This window comes from Vigna umbellata, chromosome 4 (assembly GCF_029865625.1).
Source record: "Vigna umbellata cultivar VRB3 chromosome 4, Vumbellata_1.0, whole genome shotgun sequence".
In the NCBI taxonomy this organism is placed as follows: domain Eukaryota; kingdom Viridiplantae; phylum Streptophyta; class Magnoliopsida; order Fabales; family Fabaceae; genus Vigna; species Vigna umbellata.
Genome location: NC_142168.1, coordinates 8,600,619 through 8,618,671, shown reverse-complemented (window position 1 = coordinate 8,618,671; position 18,053 = coordinate 8,600,619). Strand labels below are relative to the sequence as shown.

General features: G+C 33.0%; 1 protein-coding gene, 1 long non-coding RNA gene and 1 pseudogene across 6 annotated transcripts; 2 read left to right on the top strand and 1 right to left on the bottom strand.

The window, feature by feature from the left end:
- The first annotated feature begins 437 nt into the window (after positions 1-437).
- Positions 438-1,863, top strand: LOC124849167 (AT-hook motif nuclear-localized protein 23 pseudogene; annotated as a pseudogene). Of its 2 annotated transcripts, XR_015786092.1 has the most exons (3): positions 438-577; positions 728-1,582; positions 1,712-1,863. The product of XR_015786092.1 is annotated as an AT-hook motif nuclear-localized protein 23 pseudogene, transcript variant X2 (transcript). The 2 variants fall into 2 exon arrangements; XR_015786091.1 differs by having other exon boundaries at positions 728-1,863.
- Positions 1,864-8,474: 6,611 nt separating this feature from the next.
- Positions 8,475-9,630, top strand: LOC148199183 (F-box protein PP2-A15-like). Of its 2 annotated transcripts, none has more exons than XM_088111449.1 (2): positions 8,475-9,006; positions 9,098-9,630. In XM_088111449.1, the coding sequence occupies exons 1-2, from the start codon at positions 8,521-8,523 to the stop codon at positions 9,269-9,271; spliced, it is 660 nt and encodes a 219-aa protein (XP_087967575.1). In that variant the 5' UTR covers positions 8,475-8,520; the 3' UTR covers positions 9,272-9,630. The 2 variants fall into 2 exon arrangements, with proteins under 2 accessions (XP_087967575.1, XP_087967574.1); XM_088111448.1 differs by having other exon boundaries at positions 8,475-9,024; positions 9,098-9,624.
- A 1,878-nt stretch (positions 9,631-11,508) lies between these two features.
- On the bottom strand, positions 11,509-16,203 carry LOC148199182 (uncharacterized). 2 transcript variants are annotated; one of them, XR_015785772.1, is made up of 6 exons: positions 15,677-16,203; positions 15,411-15,507; positions 14,538-14,634; positions 12,451-12,571; positions 12,217-12,366; positions 11,509-11,971 (listed from the first exon to the last, which is right to left on the bottom strand). It is a non-coding gene; the product is annotated as an uncharacterized LOC148199182 (long non-coding RNA). The 2 variants fall into 2 exon arrangements; XR_015785771.1 differs by having other exon boundaries at positions 15,765-16,203.
- Positions 16,204-18,053: the final 1,850 nt, after the last annotated feature.

The window sequence follows — 18,053 nt, the reverse complement described above, 5'->3', positions numbered from 1 at the left end:
CGAGTCAAAACCTCTTGAAATAAGTCAAAAAACTGTTATAAACTGATGAAGAACTATTTGTAACCCTTGGGTCAACAAGCCTGTGTTTATGTTCATTGATGACCTAGAGAAAACACAGACACAAACATTATATTATTACTTTTAGTAAAGTAATTGTTCAACATGTGCAAGAATTACTTATTAGCTAAGGGTTCAAATATTTTAGGTTTTCTCTTTGTCGAAAGGTAACCTAGGTTTCCTAAATAATCATCCAACCTATCTCTCTCTCTTCTCTCTCTCTCTCTTCTCTCTCTCATCACCCACTCCCACATCCTCCAAAGATATAGACACAACATTTTAACTTCACCCCATGATTTAAAAACTTTATATAAATGTGGTTTTCAAAGAAATGAATAAAATAAGTACATAGTTTAATCCCATGATGAATATTTTATTGTTCCGTATACTTTTCTGGTTGTGAGAATGGCTGCATGTTGCCCACTTTATTTGTCTCTCTCTTTCCCTTCCAACCTCATCCCATTAATCCATTTTCTCTGCAGTACTCAATTGATCCCTTTGTTTTTCTATTCGTTTTGAGGTTTGAATCATTGGGCACTCCTAATACTTCTTTTAAAATTCCCTGTACATAATTTAATTTTCTTCATGTTACTATTCTCATTAAATTTCTGTTATTTTAATTGCTCCAATTTTTTTATTTCCTTTTGTTTTTCTGTTTACACTTCTTTAGAGCTTTGTGTGTATGGCCGGCATAGACTTGGGTTCAGCATCGCATTTTGTTCATCATCGCCTTCAACGCCCTGACCTTGAAGACGATGACAACCAACACGACCAAGACAACGACAACGTTAACAATCACGAAGGACTTGAGCTAGTTACCACAAATCAAGGTCCCGGTGATATTGTCGCTCGCAGGCCAAGAGGGAGACCTCCCGGTTCAAAGAACAAGCCTAAGCCACCAGTTATCATCACAAGAGAGAGTGCAAACACGCTTAGGGCTCACATCCTTGAAGTCAGCAGTGGCTGTGATGTCTTTGACTCCGTCGCTACCTACGCAAGGAAGCGCCAAAGAGGGATCTGTGTCCTCAGTGGGAGTGGCACCGTCACCAATGTCACGCTCCGGCAGCCGGCCGCAGCCGGCGCCGTTGTCACGCTTCACGGAAGGTTTGAGATCCTGTCTTTGTCGGGATCATTCCTTCCACCTCCTGCTCCACCCGGTGCCACCAGTTTGACTGTGTTTCTTGGTGGAGGACAGGGCCAGGTTGTGGGTGGAAACGTTGTCGGTCCCTTGGTGGCTTCTGGGCCTGTTATTGTTATTGCTTCATCTTTTACTAATGTAGCATACGAGAGGTTGCCTTTGGATGAAGAAGAATCTATGCAGATGCAACAGGGACAATCATCTGGTGGTGGTGGCGGTGGTGGTGGTAGCGGCGGTGGAGTCAGTAATAACTCTTTTCCTGACCCTTCTTCAGGGCTTCCATTCTTCAATTTGCCCTTAAACATGCCTCAGTTACCTGTTGATGGTTGGGCTGGGAATTCTGGTGGAAGGCAATCTTACTGATCCACCTTCTTTGGGGGCACAAAGGTGAGAAGTTGAATTCATATCATATCATACATATATTTTGCTTCCCTCTCTAAATTTCCTTCTTTCCTTTGAATTGTTTGTGAGGAAGTACTGATATTTATCTGTTCAAGACTCCTTTTGTTTGGCTAGGTATGTTGTAAGGACTCAGTTTCTAGGAACAACTGTAAAACGTGTTTATCTTGGTTGTTGGAGTTGCTAGATTAGTCCGTTGAGCATTAACCTTGAGATCAATAAATCACAGGCTCAAATCAATAACACAAATATATATATGTTTTGGATTACGATGTTCCGTTTTTGTTTTCATCTAACATGTTACAGTTCCTTGTTTCCATGATTTAGCATATCTCGGGAGGAACATGGTTTTTGGTAGTTTAACCCTAACATGTGAAAACATTATAACAAAAACTCAATGTTGAAGCTGCATAGATAACCTTCTGGCTCATCAAATAATCAAGACAAAATCACTTATCTTGTTTTGTTGGTATTCTAGCTAGACAATAATTAATTAAGGGAATCCTAACATTATTTCTTTTGACCGAGTGAAGTTGAACATCTCTCTCTTATAATTTAAGTAACTCCACCACAAACAAGTGGGGAAAAACTAATTATATATTTCTTTGTTTCTGTTTCCATTATTTCATTCATTAGACCGTTTGTTAGAAGTCGTATACATGTAATAACCTTAATTAATGTCTTTCCAACATATGAAATCTAAAGCTTCTAACCTTGATCCTTCTAAACAAAAGGAAAGTGTTTAAAGAAAAGCATATTAAAGAAAAAACAACGAAGAGTGGGAGGAAAGAAAAGTGTGTGTGTGTGTGTGAGGGTGTGAGATAGATCTCTAAGAGTGTTATAAAATACTTTAGGGAGTTACAAAAGTGTTTGGTTTGACATTATATAATTTTAAAACAAACCTTGTCAGAAGCTAAATAGATTCGTCTGCTTTATATTTACCATTATCCAATGGTTCAAAGCGACAAAACCTATTCAAGCAAATACTTTACGAAACTAAGAATATTTTGCAGCTTGTCTCGCAGTGGATGAACTAACTTTGATTGCTAGATTGAGTGACTAATTCAATTCTTTCGTTTTATACGTGAAATTCCTGAAGATAGGATTTAACCTAATTCAGACTTGTCGTACCTAACAGATTATGTTAAAAGCATAACATGAACTCTATTACAAGTTTTGCTTCCATATTTTGTGAAACTTTTCTTATGGTCATCACATGAAAATTTATAAAATTCACCCAAAAGTCCGCAGAAAACTCAGTTGTTATGAAAAAAATGTTTTTCATAAATGTTGTGAAATTATAACAGGATTATAATCATAGGTATGAGGGGATAATTCGTCATTTCTTGTCAAGGTTTTTGAGTTTGAATCACTTCGGTTGTATTGTTCACAATTTCCTCTTCACCCCTCACATAAAACCTAATTTTAATTTGGATTCTCTTAGCTAAAAATCTCTGCTATATATATATATATATATATATATATATACACACACATTCTGCATTATAACTTAATAATGACAGCAACATTTTACATCCCTTTCAATAAATTTTTTTGCTTGCTTGTTTCACTTGATCTTGTATCGTTTTCTTTGGTTGATTAGCCTGGCTTGCGTTTTCAGTTTTCTCTTTGATTTAAACACCAAATTAACCTCTCCTCTCTCCTTTCCTTGTTTGCATCATCCCTAATCCACACTGTCATTATCCTTGGTAGGTTCAGACAACTTTTTCCTCACTTTTTTGTTTCTTTTTCCATTGTAAAATCATTCCCATATTTCATGCATTTTCTCATAAACAATTATAAGGTTCTCCGGTTTAGCAGTATGAGGTATCTTTTGTATCTTACCATAAACTTAATAAGATCACGTCCTGGAAAAGATTCAAACATGCATATGTAATTTGAAACCCTATCCAAAATTTCGCCTCCAAAATCTGTGTAAAAAAAATTGTAACATTCGATGTACCGTGTTGAATTCGAACGATATGCTAAGGATTGAATAACTGAGTAACGATTTGGACAGCTTGAGATATTAACTATGTGATAACTTGTTATTACGTAAAACTATATCATTGACTTACGGAAACCACGTCAAATTAGAAGAGATTCCTTACAAATAAAATCTATTTGGGATGGTGACTTTGATACAAGCATATGTCATTTCCAAATTATTAGTAAGGAAAAACGCTTAAAAATACCATTTAAGGATTCAAATTCATAAGAGAAGTGGTGATCAAAAGACGGAAAGAAGTTATACATAGACAATGGATCGAAGATTCAGTTATATACTTTAGCTACCGCAATCGTAGGGAGGTAAAATTTCTTACAATCTTAAAAGGTTGTGAAGAAATAATTAAGAGGGTGATAGGATCTAGAAAAGTAATAACTCAAGAGGATATTCTCTCCTAAATGATTTACAACAAATTACATATAAAAAACAAGGAATGGAGACAGTGTATGAAGAAACTTTATACGATATATTAATGTTTGTGGATATGATAAAAGAGGGTCAGGTATCCCAAATATAATGATGCATATTTAAAGAAATAAATACATTGTAATTTCCTAAATATGTTATTCATAACCATTTATTGCATTTCAATCAATCTAACATCTTTTATGGAGTTGTCATAATTTTTCCGTGAAAAATAGATGTAAGAATAAATTTCATCCTTAGTGCTCATAGTATAAATCATCATTGCAAAGAAGAGTTTTTACGTCGGTTATTTTCAACTTCAGTTAAAGAAACATATACAAATAAATAAAAAAGGATGAACTTTTAACTCAGTTTTGAACGGAAGCCTAACCTTCTATATTAGGTTTCAGTTATCAAATCAAGCAAAACATAAAACCATAAAAAAATAATAGAAAAAAAAGAATAAACTTTGGTTATCAAAAGAACCGAAACCTAATAATTTTTTATTTTAAAAATGATTTAATTTTAAGAAGAGATTAGGAGTTGGTTTTCCAAATAACCAAAACATAATCTCATAAAAATTAAATTATTTTTAAAATAAAAAAGTATTAAACTTCAATTATTACCTAAATGTAAAATATGTTTCTTTTTTATGTTTAATAATCGAAACCTAATGTAAACGTTTTTATTTTATATAATTTTTTGTTTTTCTTTATGTCTACATATCAAACCTGCCTAAAAAGAAAACAATTAGAAGAATATTCACACAAAATCTATATATAACAATATATAAATGACAATGTTATACCACTATACTTTAAATAATTTACATATAAATATTTCACGTACTATTCTACATTTCTATTATATATCTTGCATGAACTTTTCTTACATATATATAGGCTTATTGTGCATTTATATAAGATTCTTTAATCTTGCACAAAAGACAACAATTTTAATTAATATATAAAAGATAAAGTTGCAAAATAAATGATTTCAATAAATTATGACTATTTTCAAATCAGTTGTAATACGAACATGAACAACGGTTGTTATCCATTGCATAACATAGTAATTACGTCTATATGAACTAGTTTATTTCGAATACTATAATATATTAACACAATTATAAATAATTAAAAAAGAAAAGAAATCACATAATTATATATAATTGAAACAAAATATCAAACCTCAGAGGAATAATCATGGAAGTTTTTTAGTTTTAGTAGTTGATCTTCGTGACAACATGCTGTATCCAACAAATAAACTATAAAAAAGAAAATGTTTTAAGATACATTTATGTAACAAAAAAAATTCATAAAATTAAGATTTTTATTAATATATTACTTGTTTAAGATGGTTAAGGAGAGACTCGTGTAACTAAACCATAAAACCTGTTTTCAGTGCTTGTTTAAGATAAAAATTTCTTAAATTATTTAGAATTATCTTGTCAATCACATCTTTCCGTGGATAAGAAATGGTACAAAAAATATTCTTGCCTTTGTGCAACAAGGCTGCCAAAAATTTCGAGGACTAAATTGGTTTGGCCTATATTTTTTGGGTGTTACTCCCTCCACCCCCACACGTCTCTTCCTCCACCTCCCCAATTTTCTAAAATGCCAATTATATCCTTCTAAAATGACAATTATGCCCAAGACTTATGATTATCACCAAATGTCTGCACCCTTCATTCAGGTTAAATTCTATTTAATATTTGGATAAATTCCTCCCTCGGGGAGAGAAAATAAGAAACTAAAATGATTAATTTTGACTTTAGATTAAACTAAACTAGGAAGACAGGTTCATAGAGAAGCTTATCCATTTAAGACTATTTTTGATTTTGCATGTTACTTACTCCATCCTGTTGCTTAAATTGGCTACTCGTTGTGTTTGAGTGCTTAGATTAAGATGCTGAAAATTCTCGCATTGTTGGGAAGTGGTGACAAGCAGGCTAGTGGACACATGTACACCGTGCTCGGTGATATAATTAGGAAGAGTGATTCCATGACCAACATAGGGAATGCTGTTCTCTATGAGTGTATATCCTCAAAACGGATGTCGACATCCGTTTCGCCTTAAACGGATGTTGACATCCGTTGAAGGATGTCATCTGTCCAGAGGCAGTGTTCCTTTTACGTTTGGTTTTTATTTTACTACGTTTTGCGGCTCATGCAAGGATTATAGGCTTGGATGTTAAAAGGATTATTGGAAGTATGGGAAGGGTTTAGGGTTTAGGATTATTGGAAGGATTATGACTACGTACCTGGAGAGGAATCACGACAAGGACACTACACCACAAACGCACTGCACCACGTACTGCACCGAGAACAAGAGGAAGATTGCTTGATAATTATTTTCACGATCACCAAGCTTTGCAGAAAAATATTTTACTCATACAAGGAACTACGTAGGTTATCAGTGAAATATGTTATAAATGAATAAAATTAAAAAACAATAATTTTAAAAATAAAATTTTACTAAGGGGCAAAATAGTAAAGGAAAGGTGGAGGAAGGGGCAAAATAGTAAAGGGGAGGTGGAGGAAGAGATGTGTGGGGGTGGAGGGAGCAACACCCATATTTTTTTCTTCTAATTGGTACCAACAATAAGACTTGGCCCATGATTTTTGGTGGTATAAATTTTGCACATTTCTCCTAACAATAGGCCCAAATCATATTAATGAACTAAAGTTATCACTTAATATCATTGAATGTTAACTCTTTTAGAAACTACTTGACTGCACTTTAGATGAAAATAAAGAAATTTTGTAAGCTATAATAAATACACTGTATCAAACTTAATAAATAAAATGTTTACATTCATAACTCACAGAAATACACGCGTTACATTTGTGGTTACAAAATTCAAGTTGTCATGAAGATATCTCATGTCCAAATGTTGATTAATAGTAACCGAATATGTGACGTAAATCATCCCTGGAAATCTTGTTTAAAGTTGTCTCAGATTGGTTTTATGAGACCAAGTTCTCATGTTTTGAACTTTTTTCAAAATGTTTGTTCCTCAATTTGCAGCTAAAAGATTAAAGGCAAAAAAAAGGAATTTTATTTTATATATATAAAGAGTCTCTAAAGAACTTTTAGTAGAAAATTGAGAATTTTTCTTCATTAAGAGGACTTCTGTTGTTGGTTGTATCTTATGGTAACTAACAAAGCTACGATGGTACTTATAAGAGAATTTCTCCAAAGCAATGGATTCGTTAGGAAATGGAATTAATAGTCAGCTTTAATTATATTTAATGTCAACAAAACTAAACTTTTGGTGGTATCATTTATCCAATAATAATTATAATCACACTAGTTTAATTTTAATTTTTAACTTGTATAGTATGTTTTGGTTTTGAAGAACGCATATAAAAATAATTTTAAAATTTTATGAACTTAGGTTTCGGTTGTCAAAAACTGAAGTTATATACTTCGGTTATTAAAGAATGTTCTAAAATTTTCAAAATTTTTAAAAATTTTCATTTTATTATTTATTTTATCTATATAGTACATAGTTGGGTGTCACATAACTGAAATCATATATCTCTTTTAGTTTCGATTATTCAAGAATTGATGTCAAAAGATGTGTCAAAATTTTCAAAATTTTCATTAATTTTTTTTTCTTAAGATGTCATGTGACTTGGGTGGTTAACTAAAATTTTAGAATTGTCACTCTTTTTTATTTGTTTATCTTAGTAGGACATGTGGCCTAGGTTTTGAAATAAATGAAGCCATATGTCCTTCCTACTTCAATTTTCTACGAAAACTGAGATCAAAATGTTGATTAAAATTTTAAAATTGTCACTTCTTTTATTTATTTTATATGAATAGGACATATGGCCTAGGATTTTAAATAATCGGTGTCATATATCCTTTCTACTTTGATTGTCTAAGAATCAAGGCCAAAAAATTTATTAAAATTTCAAAATTGCGACTATTTTTTTATTTGTTTTTATTTGAACAAGACACATCATCTTGGGTTTTAAACAACCAAGGTCATATGTCCTTTATGCTTTGATTCTCATAATAATCGATGCCAAAATGTTGATTAAAATTTTACAAATATCTCTAAAATTTATAATTTTTTATTTTATTACCATTTTTAGGTTTTGGTTTTACGAATAATTTGTGTTATAGAGTAGTTATTGCTTCAGTTATTAGAATAATTGATGTCACATGTCTTTTTAGGGTTAAAATTCACGAAAGGAACAAAGATAAACAGTTGTGTTACAATTTTCTTCTTCTTTTCTTTGTAAACCAGTGGCCACCTTCACTCTGTCAACTGCCAATGTCTCTGAACACCACCGTCATTGCATCATTAAACATTTCATTCCTCGTTGTGTTGCTTATGTCATTCGTCGTCTCTACCGCCTTAGTGAGTGTGATTCTCGTGTCTTGTTTTGTCCACTCTTGCTTTTCTTTGTTCACTCTTGCTTTGCTTTGCTTTATCACTACTACAAATTTATTCATTACCGAAGGATTATTACCGAAGGCCTCTTACCCCTCGGTAAAAATGACAATACCGAAGGATTTCCCGACGGTCATTAAAGTTGGTCATTACCGAAGGCTTTTGCCCTTCGGTAATACACACACGATTTACCGAAGGCTTTTGGCCCTCGGTATATGCATTCACTTGATAAAATCTGAATTTGGGATTTCCCTCGTCCATTTTCCAAATGCTTTTTGGGAAAGCTTCTCCCAAATTTTCACTCCCGTCCCCGCGCCACCGCCACTCTTCCTGGGATTTCCCTCTTCCATTCACCGGAACCGGACGTCCATGCACCACCGCCACCAGCGCCCACCGGAGATTTGTAACCTCGCTCGCCTTAACCGCGCGTTTCGCGGCGCCGCCTCCTCGGACTCAATCTGGGAGGCCAAGCTGCCGCGCAACTACCAGGATCTGTTGGATCTGTTCCCGCCGGAGCGCCACCGGAATCTCTCGAAGAAGGACATTTTCGCGCTCCTCTCACGGCCCCTGCCCTTCGACGATGGCCACAAGGTGGGTGGTGCTCTCCAGGTCAGTTTTTTTTTTGTTAGTTAGGGGCTGCTGAAACTTTTAGGGATTTTAGTGATTGTTTAGGGTTTTGCAGGAAGTGTGGCTGGACAGAGTCACGGGAAGGGTTTGCATGTCGATTTCGGCGAGGGCGATGGCGATTACTGGAATTGATGACCGGAGATATTGGAATTGGATTCCTACTGAAGAATCTAGGTTAGATTTACTTGTCTTTAAAGCTGTATCACGAGAAAGAAGAAGGATACACTGATGATAATGTGTTTCTTGTTTGATTCTAAAGAAAATGGAAAGAAAATATGAATGTTGACGTGTGGTCTGATATTTCAAGTCAAAATGTTTGTGCGTGTATCTTAAATTAAGCCGAGTAATGTAGTAAAACATAATTGTTTGATGTGAATTAATTATGAAGGTGATAACCCTCAGACCGTGAAGACAAGTATGAGGCAGTGGGCTCAGGTTGTTGGATGTGCAGTGCGTCAAAGAAGCTGCGTGTGATTGATATAAATAGGCCTTCGGTAATTACCGAAGGCTTTAGGCCCTCGGTAATTACCGAAGGTCAAAAGCCTTCGGTAATTGTTAGCGACAAGGGATTTACCGAGGGCTGATTGGCCGTCGATAAGCCGTCTGTAAATGGCATTTTCCGAGGGCTTTTGCCATTTTCCGAGGGCTTTTGGCTTTCGGTAATACCCTTTTTTTTTGTAGTGTATTGATGCTTTAGGAGGAAAGATGAATATGATGTCTGAGATGAGTATGATGTTTAGGAGCAAAGATGAATATGATGCTTGAGATGGATATGTTATTATACTTTTGTTAAGATGTAAAGATAAAAAAGTAACTCTATATGGTGGCCTACCTCACTTAAAATGTTGTATTGATGTTGAAAGAATTGTTCTCTCACAGTAGCAGGTAATGTTTTGTATTTTAGCAATACATTCACTTTGCAATTTACTATAAAAATAGAATTCATGTAAATTTAAAAAATACATGTACATTTTATTATGCATGACAATTAATGTAAAGTAAAAATAATATTATTATTAGTATACAATCTAATTTTGCTTTTATGAATAATATGATTATTTGTATTCAGGTATTATAATATTGTATTCGAATTGTGTAGCTCTCCAAAACACGGGTATTGTCACATCCTTCTCCATTGTAGCTCGCCTTTCATACTCCCAAGTTTCTATTATTCTCTTGAAAATTTATGTTTAATATGAGCCTATAAATTTTGTGTATGTTGTTTGTTTTTTGTATGTTGGATATGTGATTAATTATATACTTAAGCATATTGGTGTATTGAGTTAGTCTTAGTTTCTTATTTGAAATTCAATACAAAAATTATTTATTGTTCCGAGTTTTTTGAAGAAATGTATGTTTTAAAAAACTTATATAAAAGAAAGCAGTACTAATAATTTATAAGTATTGAATCTTGAATTGTCTGGACAGTTTAAAAAGATTAATAATTTCTTCCTAATTTATTAGTGTATATATATTTTAATATACATGTCTTAAAATTTATGAATATTTACTAACTGTGTTTTGTATTTATCTTTGGATGCATATTTGATTCTGGTTTATAATCACTTTCATTTCGTATAATAAATCAATGTGAAATGCTGACAAAATTTCATGAAATTTAAGATATGTTATTTAAAATTAATATTTATAATGAATTAAAGAGTGAATATTTTTGAATGAGATAAGATTTGGATATATATAATAAATTTATTTTATTATGTAAAATATTATTTTATGATTTTTTATATAATTATTTTAATGTTTAATTCATTGTAAATATAATTTTACTAGTGAACTACATAAAAATAATTTAATAACTATAATATAATAATTAAATATTATTATTATAAATATTTTTCACACCTCCAACATGCATTAAAGTTTAAAAAATTGAAAATATTAACATGTTATCATAAATCACTACAAAAATCTGTATTTTTACCGGGGGTTTTTTTAAATATTACCGGTGGTTTTAACCCCCGCAAATCATATTTCCCGCGGTTGGAAAAACCGGTGGGAAAACGTCCGTCGCCAAGCAAGTACCGGCGGTTCTGGAAAAAACCGCCAGTATTAGCGGGGGTTTCCAGAAACCGCCGGAATTTCCAGGGGTTTTGTAGAAACCGCCGGAATTTTCAGGGGTTTTGTAGAAACCGCCGGAATTTCCAGGGGTTTTGTAGAAACCGCCGGAATTAGTTGGGGCTTTATGAAAACCGCCGGGAATAGCGGGGCTTCTCAAAAACCTCCGGAACTAGCTGAGGTTATCTCAAAACCGCCCCTATTTTTAATGGTTTAGTTTACCGGGGTTTTAAAACCGCCGGGAATTTGTATAGTTCATTTTTTTAATTGTAATAAAATTATATTATAATAAAAATGATTTTATTGACAAAACAAACAATAAATTAATATGAACTAAAATTTAATAATATTGTATAAAATAAACTACATTGTTCAACCTAATATCATTCATGCAACTAATTGTTCATACATAAAAATTAGAAAGAAAAAGGTTCATTACATATGTTCAATATAAATGTTCAATACTAAAAGTATTGAATAACAATATCTAATTTTTTTCTTCATTACATCCATTGTTTGGCTCACTCCCTTGATCAGATACCTACAATATAACATAATAGTTAGTCGATAATATATTTAATAAACATATCCTTCGGTCTGGTCGTCCTCCCTCGTCTACCGCGCTCGTCCAACTAGCTCCCTGTTCCCGACCGTTCGATCTAGTCGTCCACCCTCCTCTACCGATCGTCCCACTAGCTCCCCGTTCCCGATCGTTCGGTCCGATCGTCTTCCCTCCTCTACCGTTCGGTCAAATAGCTCCCCACCTTCTACCGTTCGGTCCCCCTCTCTCTCCCTCCTATACCTTCTTCTCTCATACACTTTCCAGCCCCTAACAGAGCACGTCTCAGATTACCTATGCCAAATGTAAGTCCAGTATAACATACATTACTAAATCAATATAGTTTGTAAAAACTAAATCTAGTTACACTCCTTAAATCAATAAACTTCAAAAATTAGTACATATTGCCAGAAAAATTAGCAGAACATTAGGGGAATCATATGAAAACTTCAGATTTACAAATCAATTTTAGTTATTGATGAAAAACAAGTGAACTGTAGAATATAAATGTTTTCACAACAGAAATGAAATGAAATTACCTTCAAGCGTTCTCTTTGACCATGTATTGAAGAAAGGATGGCTTCCCCAATTGCATTTGCATTTTCTAGTTCCGGGGCAGAGGCGCGAACTGAATGTAATGCTTGTGCCTCCTCATGAAAAATTCTTAGAACATGAGGAGAATCCCCATTCTAGCAATTTCAAATGAAGTAGTTATCAACAAATGAGGAAGTAAAAATAAGTCACTAAACTAGAACATGATGGTAACAACATACAGCTCGTCCCAACAGTTCTGCTCTCTTATTAGCTTCTCTCATCCGTTTCTGATGCCGTAAGTTATATTTATCCAAACTTGCTCTTAGTGATTCAGCCTCGTCAGCTATTTGTTCCACTTTTCTGAATAAGAAACATAATATCTTTAATGAAAATCCTCAACTAGAATACTGCAATTCCAGCAGCAGAACCCATTATAGCATAGATATATGCAGAAGATACACATAATTGTTTTCTGTATTATGATATGACAATTAGCATTTAGTTATGCGTGTAATCATTTTGCACAAAATGACTACCCCAGATAACTGAGACAATAAAGAGAACCTGTCATTAAAGTTTTTTGACTCCAAAATTCTGCATAGATCTTAACCAGAACAGAAGAGCATCACTAAGGTCAAGGATAATTATTGTGAAATAAGTTATAGTCCAAAAGATTGAGATTTCAACAATGATATAGGGTATGTAAAAATATAATTGGTTTAAAGCAGGAGATAGATTAATTTTCAAGGAGAGGGGGGGACAAAATAAACAAATATTATACAGTATGTTTGTCACGTTTAATTTGTCAAAACGAGTGCGGTGTTAAGAAATGCAGCAACGATAAAAGCGAATTTATATAGATATTATTGAGGTAAGTTCTTGTTATTGAGGTAAACGCTAAGAAACATTGCAGTCTCAGATACAAAAATCAACATCAATGGACAAAGATTGCAGTCTCAGATACAAAAAGACCACTAGGATAATTATAAGCATATTGCAGATACAAACTAATTGCTATCATAATATAATTAATCCATCAATTCTTAGATTCCTAAAGTTAGTGGCTAATTTACAAGTTTCTTATTCTATATATAACCATTTCCCCCCTTTTCTTGACGGATAAGTAGATCCAACTTAACTGTTGTAAACAAAAAATTTAGTTCGAGTTGTCAGTATAAACACCTGTAATCACCTTATTATCCACATTGCAAGTTTAGCACAACTACAAAGGTAACAATTCCATACATCTATTACTACTGTCATAAACCAACTTCAGCACATCTAGTATTTAACCTCAAAAAGATAACATAATATACATACACCTATTACTCTCATACACCAACTAGAATAGACCACCCTAGTGTCATACTAAGTTACAATCTGAGGTTTAGATTACAGCCCCTAACCAAAATTCATGGTTTCAAAAATCTCCCCAATCGCAATTCCGGCCACATTTAATCATTTACCTTCAGTTTTTAGCAATTTCAATCTCAATTTAAAACCTTCATGCAAGTACAACTGGAGTTCATTATAACAAAAAGAACAATTCTCAATAATCTCTGTTAAAACTTGAAAAAGATAAGTTGATATAAACTCATTAACTACATAAGAAACCAGATGACCAATAAAAATATTATTCACTTAAGGGTTAAAAAAGAGAAATGTTACATATTTCAATACATTCTTTGTTACTTTCTTTATCAAAAGCTATCAGAGACATGCAAACAAAGACTATTTCATCCTAGAAACATACTTAGGTATATATAAAATCTACACCCATACCACTATTTATAAAATAATTCATAACTGGAATTTAGATGATTGCCCCCTTTAATTCAATATAAGGCATAAGCACATTTAACATTTCAATAATTGGTTTCTTAGGTTCATATTACTTTATTACGTTAACAAAAAAATCATGTATTTCCACCAATTTAATATATATAACTTTCAAAATAACATATCTTTACTTTTATTATTCCAATCCAAATATAAACTACCACCCACAACCTCAAACATACGTCATTTCTCTGCATCAAATATCCACATACCAAAAACATTCCAGCCAACCAATCTTAATTCAAACATGTGACTATTTATTTTCAACATATAATAATTCAATCTCCTGTCATATGATACCCAAAAATAGCACGAATCATCCCATCCAACATTCACACAATTAGGCATATTAAAAATGCATGTCTTTGCATAATGTATTTACGATTCCCCAAAATCAAAGAGTGTTTAAGTAGCGTACAAAGTGTGAATCAGTTTTCGAGTAAAAAAACAACCAAAATTGAATTAAAAGATTACTGGAATTTGGTACCTTCAAAGGAACAGTGAAGAAGAAAAGCAGACATGCATGTGATGACCACAAAAGTGCCCTAGAAAACAAGTACCCTTTCTCTCTAAGCTTTCATTTCCTACAGCAAAAACATTATATAATTAAGTGAAATAATAATAATAATAATAATAATAAAAAGCTTAAAAGAGAGCTTCCATGCTGAAGCATATTAAAAGAGAGCTACTAAGATGTTATGTTAGAATGACATTTAACTGATATATGTTTTCACAGTTTGTTTTTGTTTATCAGTTAATGGCACATCTTTTTTATTCACACATCTCATAATGTATACTTTACATGTGTTTTCACAAAGGATTCATGTTAGGACATCAACCAGTTTATACTCGAGTATCAATGCCTTATACTTAACAGAGAAGTTTATAACCTGGAAAAATGGCCTTATTTTGATGCAGTGCTCACTATGAAGTTATCATTTAGAGGTAATTTAGTTTTCTTAAAAGAATAAAAAGAACACAGTTAAAATTGGTGAAGCTATGTAATTGAAGAAAAAAAGAAAAGAAACAAAAACATGATATAAGTGCTCTAATGTAAAAGAAAAAATTCAAATTTACAGCAATAAGATTCGAATTCTGGAAAATCTCAAAACAAAGCTATCAAAATGAATGAAGAGGACTAATTTTAATGCCAAATTCCCATTCCTTGCTGAATTTAAGAATTTTAAAAATCCAGTTTATCTATTCTAGGTTTGAAAATCTTAATGAATGAGTGTTACGTAAAGTTAAGGCTATGCATGATTTAGATGGTTGGAAAAACCATATAAAAAGTTTCAGACATTCATTTGTACCATTGCTTACATATTTTATAAATTAAAACTAATGTTTTTTCTTACCATACCTTGTCAAAATATAAAAACATAATATACACCGTGCAAACCTCCTGAGACAGAGTACCCACTGTTGGCACCACCAAATTTTCCACCAGCGTGCAAGACCTGCAAAGTTCAAAGGAGTAAATAACTGTTATCCAAAAAGATCAAGTACATAAAATATCTTTGCGAAATGGTGAGTTGACGCTGCACATGAACTAATATCTTTGCGAAATTGCTTTTGATATAATACGAATTGCAAAAATAAAAGAGCATAAACATAGAAATCACAAACCTGAAGGAGATGATCTTTAGAAACGATGAATAATATTAGGTTAGAGTGAAAAATGAAGATATAGATAGAGAGACAGATGAATACATACCTAGTGTGAATTGAAATGAAAAGTAAAAGAGGAAGGAGAGGAACTAAGTATTAGGAATCGGAGGCTCAAGCAAGAGGAAAAGAACACAAAGAATAATCTGATTGAAGAGATAAGATGAAGATTGAAGAGATAAGATGAACATAGCAGAGAGGATTTGAGTTTGAGGGGTTGGAGACGGGAGTGATAAAAATCGCCTCAACAGAGTCCTCGCTGCCTCGACCTCGACGCTCAGCCCAAGCAGGGGAAGGCACAAAGCAGAAACGAACACGAAGCAGAGGGGAAAGATTGTGATGTGGGGAAGGGGTTTGGCAGAAAATTTGATGAAGACGGCGGGGAGAGATGCTCCACGAACACGTAGCAGGGGAAGATTTTGACGAAGGCAGCGGAGAGGGAGGGAGGGAATTAGGGTTTAGATTTAGGGAATTAGAAATGAAGGTGCGGGAAAAGAAGGTGAACAATAAGGATGGCCGAAAAATTATTCAAAATAAAAAGCTACCTGCGGTTATAAGCATAAACCGCGGAACTTATTCGGGGTTTTCCAAACCGCCGGAAACAAACCCCCCCTAAAATTAATTATTTTTGTAGTGAATTTAGTACATGAACTAAAGTTTTATCACGAGACAGGTTGAATAATAAAATATTCGTAGTCACATGTGGATAAATGTTTGTCTTGTAATAAATATGTGTTTATAATTTCTCTAAGTTTACAATTAATTATGATCCTTAGATATTTTTATTAGAAATATTAGTATTAAAAATTTAAAATTTGAGTCTAATAAAATATTCTAAGCAGAATATGTAACACCCCAATTTTGGGATGACACGGGTTTACAAAAACTTTTGAAAACTTGACTCTGATATCATTGCAGAATATCAATTGTATAAAAACTTCTATTTATTTCAATTTAATTTAGAAAACTTCATAAATCAAATGTGACTATAAAGTGTTTATAAAATTTCATTACAAAATCATTAGTGCTGAAATTTAAATCCCATAGTTCTCCCACGTATCTCGTCGCTCAACTTCGCTTTAGCTACACCTGTAATAATATCTACTCCCGTAAAATTACGACTCACTCGGTCACTCACCGACTCATACCTAATTTGTTGAAACCATTCACCATATATATTGAATCAATACCAGTTACTTACATACAACTTTAAGGTTAAGTGACACCTCCTACCACTCTCTTAAAGAGTTTCATCAGGACGGTACACTTCACGACACCATTACACTACGACATTTCCCACCACTCTCTCGAAGGCCTCATCGGTAAGTAACCCACTTCCCACCACTTTCTTAGAGCTTCACAGAGCAAGTATAACACTTCCCACCACTCTCTTAGAGCTTCACCGGGCAAGTATACCACTTCCCACCACTCTTTTAGAGCTTCACCAGGCGAGTATACACTTTCTACCACCCTCTTGGAGCTTCACCGGACAAGTATACACCCCCCACCACTCTACTCCAGAGAGCTTCACCGGGCAAGTACCAGGACTACTTTCACCACTCTGCCAAAGTCATTCAACATTCAAACGATATAGCAACAATTTAAAATCACACCCAACAACATAACACCATCTCAACCAGACACATATTGTCATATTATCTCAATCACACTACAAAACTCTACAATTTGTCGTAAAATAATACATCCCCACTAATAAAATTAATTTAATTATAAACTCAATATCATCATAAAATCCAAACCACCATTTAATTAACACTAAATAAGTTTTCCAACGTTAAAACTGTTTACTTTATTTATTTTATACTTTTATAGTTTATTCAGTTTCTAATTAGATTCTCAAAAAAAACTTCTTATTATATTACCATAATTTCCCTTAACTTCCTATAATATAATATTTAATTATATTCCAAAGAATTTATATATAAAAACATATATTGTACTTATCTAAAATCTTTATTTTAAATATATTATACGTCCTCTATTTAAAACATAACAACACCGTAACTCCATAAACTAATATCATAAAATAATATTATAAAAATACTAATCAAATAACAATTATGACAACTTAATATAATATATTATTATATAGCATACAAAATCACAAAACTGAATAAACATAGAATATAATATATAATATAGTATAATATATTATATGGTATACTATTTACCAATCCCACGTTGACCTAAAACCAAAAGAAATTCTACAGCATACGTAACCCTCCAACATTTTCCCATATTCTCTTTTATTTCTAATTTCATTTAACCACACATGGTCCCACCCTTCTGTTTTTAACCATTTACTTACTCCAAGTAA